Below are 4952 nucleotides of genomic sequence, written 5' to 3'. Positions count from 1 at the left end.
CCTCGTCATGTCTGTTTTTCTGGCTGAATTTCAGGTTAGTGCAAAATGGGGAATCTAAATCATAAGGGTCCCAAGACACCACCAGGAAGCCACTAACTTGTTAGTTGTGGTCCTAACTCTTTCTAGCCTGGCTAACGCCAGACTAAAATCACAAGTGATATTAAGTGCTGCGCAGTTCGAAATGATTCGAGCGCACACAGCAGTCTGGCGTTTGCCAGGTTAAACTCCTTACTTTACAAACATTTATAGCTTTCCTATTCTTCACGGGAGTTTACAGGCACGTTTTGCAACTTGCAGGGTCATTGTCATGAATACTAGAAAACTAGCCTGCGTTCATGAAATTGAAACGAATGCTTTATATACATGAACAGTGTTTTCCCCACAGATGTGTTTCCAGCACGCTTGACAAAGTTCCACTAGAAGGAAAAAAAAAAATCAGGTATAGTGCCTTTAAGGTCTTCCTCTGGTATGTGCAAAAGTAATCTCTCACCTTTCACAAGGTGTTTCAGACTAAACATCTGGGGGTCATCCTTACAAGTGACCTCAAATTTAAGTGTCACATCGAGGAGACTTGCAAAGCAGCTCGTAAGGAAATTTTTGTTCTGAGACTTCTTATGATAAAGCTGCCACCGAGAAGTACTGAACTACTGCTGCGCATATACAAGGCCTACATCAGATCTCGATTGGAGTACTGCTCAGTGCTGCTATGTGGTATTGGAAAAACATTGGTGAACTGTCTAGAAAGCCTACAGCGGAGATGTATGCGCATAATTCTCCAGCTGCCATACCGTGCAGAAATAGCACCTGAGCATTACAGAAGGCTAGGTCTGATCACACCGCAAACAAGACGTAACTTTGCACTGTCGTGTTTTGCATATAAAATGTATCATGGATTTCACCCAAAGCATTGGACCAATACCGTCCCACACAAAAGGTTCTACCTTACAATGTACGCACACCAAACTTTCTGTTGCCTGATGGGACGCTGCCTGTGGCGGGGGCAGTGCGGAGGTCGTGTTTTGTTCTGGCTGTACAAATGCTCAACATCCTGGACTATGGCTGCGTCACTCAGCATGGGTCTATGGGGGAATTTAAGGGGTACCTGACAAGCAATTTCAGAAACGAACCGTTTGTGAATTTTCCATTTTGCTAGGACCTCCCTTTTTAATATTTTAACTCTTCCAACGGTCTTATGGCCACGGAATCCAAATTTGTATTTTAACACTTGTTCCCTTTGTTGTATTTTTTGTTGTTGTAATTAACAAAGAAATGTATATAAAAACGAAAAGTGCATAGAAATAGTCTGCGCATAGTAACTCATACCCAAATAGGGCATGGCTATATGGCCTAAAATCTAACAATTAACTTCAAAATCCCAACTTTACACCTATTGGGAAGATTCTGTGATTTTACTTTTAGCAGCATAATTTCCTTGCAAATATCTACTCAAGCAGTTCATTTCACTTTTTCAGCACCTGTCCGAGTTTGGAAGTCAGTGTTAATATCGTAATAATATCAAAAAATTATATTGCGATACGATATGACCCACCCCTATCCCCAAATTATTTTTTTAGATGACTGGTCTCATGGAAATAAATACAAGTGTCCCAAGCCAAAACTTTATTCTAAATGAATAACATTTAACTGGGTAAAAATTACAGAATGTTCTTTAACTGGACTGAACAATTAGGAGTTGGCGTTGGGTCCCTTCTTCTTTCCGAAGGTGGGCACAACGTTCACGAAACGCCTGTTGTACTGGATACGACGCTTGGCGCGGCCAGTCCTCTTTTTCTTCTTCTCCTGCTTGTCCACCTGGAGGTTTCAGAAAGCCTTGTTTATTCATGTTTTCTTTACAAATACTATGAAATTTCAGTCTAAAAAATAGGAAATTACCTTGGGTGTCTGTCCCCTCACTTTTCCAGCACGAGCCAGAGAACCGTGGACCTTACCTAGAATACGAAAAGTGCAGTATTAGTAAATGTGGGGGGGAAAAAAGCTTTAAAATATATCTGATTTATTTACCTAACTGTACCAGAATGTTATTTGGTACATTTTTAGTCGTTTTTAATATGTTTTGAGTGTCATACTGGCATGTTTAACTTGCCCAAAATGAGAAATCAAGGGATTCAAATATCTAGATACGTAACATTTCCCCATACAATGTCACCAAATGAAGTAAAACCTTGCTCTGCATCTTCCATCCAAGAGCTCATCCGTGTGAGAATTGAGACCTTACCTCCCAGCAGTCTGCCTGCTACCTCCAGGGTGCAGTGCTCAGAGATGCCGCAGGATGCCAGGCAGGTGTCATCCTCCAGCGGGCAGCCGGCGAGCAGCAGCACCTGGTCCTCAGCGGGGAGTCCCTCCAGAGCCTGGACATGAGCCTGAGCAGACAAACCATACATTTAACCTCTTTCTCTCTGATCTTTGTGGCAACTTTCCCCAAATCTAGAAGGTTATAACCTATAGGCCAGTGTAACAACTCATTTGAAAGCTAAGACAAAAAACTCAAAACACAAACACAAAACTCATCTAAAAGTATATTTTTCCTCACATTGGCGTGTTGTCACTTTCCTGTTGTCTCTTTATCACATTTCTGTGGCTCTTTTTTGTCACGTTGTAATTTTGTAGCTCTTTCATTGAATTTGTTATCCTTGTTTTCATCTTATTTTGGTCACTACATTGACGCCGTTTTCCGAGTAGCTAGTAGATTTGGGTAAAGCTAAACTGAAAAAATGTGCTCGGTTCAGTTGGGGGTTAAGAGGTTAAATTCTATATAGTGTTGGTACATCTTTTACATTTATCATTGCAGTTAGGTTTACGCTATAATATGGTATAATTCAAGATTAGAAAGTAGTTGGGAAAAAGGTTTCGCTTTCACTGGTAACAAAAAAAAAGAAAATATGGCAGTCAAACCAAAAACAGTGAGTCCGGTGGCGCTGTTGTAGCATTTTTGGGCAAAGAAAATAAATTAAAAAAAATAAAGTCAACATTACGTACCTTGATTTGTCCGACTGTCTCCTGTCCGGTCACCTCAAGGGTGTGAGTATTCTGGGCACGAAGGAAGAGCTGCATGATGCTGCGAATGACAAGTTTGAGACGCGAGTTCAGTTTTGTTCAGCGAACGACGAGCGGAAACACCACAGCTACCGTCAAACACCTTCTCTCCACACTTAGATAAGTAAACGATGCCTTTTATACCTGGAGATAATGTGAAACTTGACAAACAACTCGAGAACAACGTACTTTACTCCCACAATAAACTCCACCTGGATTGCCTCTGGTTTGCATCATGCTAAGCTTCTCTAGCCACATGGGACACACACGCGCCTCAACAAACACGCTTATAATGGACGAATCCCTCCATTTATCTCTCAAATAAAGCACACAGTGTTTAGAGTAACACACTTAAAACCAACATTTCCGATCGGCGTGACTCTGTAGTGTGAAATATCAGTGTTTTGACGGTATTTTCACAGGCCGTACCTCGTTTGATGCTAGTCGTTCAGCGGTTAGCATAAAAAGGGCTGTCGTTAGGTCCGAACTGCGCATGTGCGGACTTACGTAAGTACGGACGTACGGAACATGCGCAATAAGAGCAAGTATAAAGTTATATTTTTCTGCTTTATTAGTTTTGTGAAACGTGGAAAAAAAGAAAGATAGAAAAAAAAAAAAATCGATGGTTTTGCTTTTAACCTCTTAACCCCCGCCTGAACGGAGCACATTATCTCCAGTTCGGTTATACCCAAATCTAAAAGCTAAAAAAGCGTCAATATTGCGACGAAAACGAGGATGAAAAACGCGACAAAAAGGAGACAAATGCGTGACGGAAAAGTAACAAAAACACAAGAAAAAAGTGACAAATCGTGACAAAAACATGACATGAAAAAACGATCAGTTGTCTCACACGATTGCCTGTCTTTTTTTTTATTGAGTTACTTTTTCCATCTCTTGTTGCATTTCCTGTTCTTTTTTTTTTGTGTTATTCTGACGCTTTTTTCAAGAACCTTGTAGATTTGGGTAAAGCCAAACGTAAGAAAATGTGCTCGGTTCAGGTGGGGGTTAAGAGTTGACTACAACCAGCTGAAAGTCCATATTTTTTATTCCAACGTGGCCTCGTTTGGTCCCAGGACGCAAAATATCAAAATATCTTCTTTGGGAACTTCAGAAATCTATGTCAAAAGCTGAGAAAATATGTGATCAAGATAGCAATTTAATGCCATTCCACATATTGTAATCATTAGGAGAAAACATGCATTACATTCGTCTTTTGTTGGCAAACAAATAAAATAAATGAGGGGTTGGAGCTGTTTTTGTTCAGCAAGTCTGTTGATTAAAAAGGCCAACAAATGATGTAACAACAGGGAAAAGCAATGCAACCAAAGCTTTACAATAAAAGTGAAATTTCTTACAACCTAATAGTAAGTAATAAATGAATATTGAGTGTCAAGAGAGGCAAAAGACAATGCAAGAAATTACAAACCAAACTCTCACAAGATATTGTTTATTATGAAACCAGGTCAAAATAAAAAACAAACTTTTCATCATTCTTCTTCAAACCATGAAATATTAAAAGTCATCCCAATGCAGAGAATGAAATGCGACAGTGAACACCTGCAGCTACCTTTTTACAAATTTAGATTTATAAAGAAAGAGACTCAATGAACGAAGTCATCCGATCAAAATGACAAAGGGGAAAGCAAACCTGCTTTTATAAATAGAACATGCGACCCAAAAAAGCTGTCACAGCAGGAGCTGAAGCATTAAAAGGGTTTTTAAAACATGACTGATTAAACAAGGAGGGGGGTAAAGTGTAGTGTTTCCAATAGATTTAGATAGTTTTCAGGCTAATTCAATCAGGAGAATTTCAAGGTCTTCTCCATCAATGGGAAACATTGTCGTAACTCGGGAACCCACACAAATAAACATTCGGTGATGGGCTTTTTTTTAGTGCA

At 39.8% G+C, this 4952-nt stretch overlaps 1 protein-coding gene across 1 annotated transcript; it reads right to left on the bottom strand.

The window, feature by feature from the left end:
• Positions 1-1605: 1605 nt before the first annotated feature.
• On the bottom strand, positions 1606-3564 carry faua (FAU ubiquitin like and ribosomal protein S30 fusion a). The gene is made up of 5 exons (XM_079572350.1): positions 3484-3564; positions 2998-3076; positions 2237-2381; positions 1894-1949; positions 1606-1812 (listed from the first exon to the last, which is right to left on the bottom strand). The coding sequence occupies exons 2-5, from the start codon at positions 3070-3072 to the stop codon at positions 1687-1689; spliced, it is 402 nt and encodes a 133-aa protein (XP_079428476.1). The 5' UTR covers positions 3073-3076; positions 3484-3564; the 3' UTR covers positions 1606-1686.
• Positions 3565-4952: the final 1388 nt, after the last annotated feature.

This window comes from Gobius niger (assembly GCF_951799975.1).
Source record: "Gobius niger genome assembly, chromosome: 15".
Taxonomy (NCBI): Eukaryota; Metazoa; Chordata; class Actinopteri; order Gobiiformes; family Gobiidae; genus Gobius; species Gobius niger.
Note: the sequence above shows the minus strand (reverse complement) of the source record. Positions and strands in the feature narration are given on the sequence as shown.

Coding starts and splice junctions, on each gene's coding strand:
- faua (XM_079572350.1), bottom strand. CDS start 3,072: ATGCAGCTCTTCCTTCGTGCCCAGAATACTCACACCCTTGAGGTGACC. Junction 1,950..2,236: donor AGCAGGCAGACTGCTGGGAG/GTAAGGTCTCAA, acceptor TTCGTATTCTAG/GTAAGGTCCACGGTTCTCTG. Junction 1,813..1,893: donor TGAGGGGACAGACACCCAAG/GTAATTTCCTAT, acceptor TGAAACCTCCAG/GTGGACAAGCAGGAGAAGAA.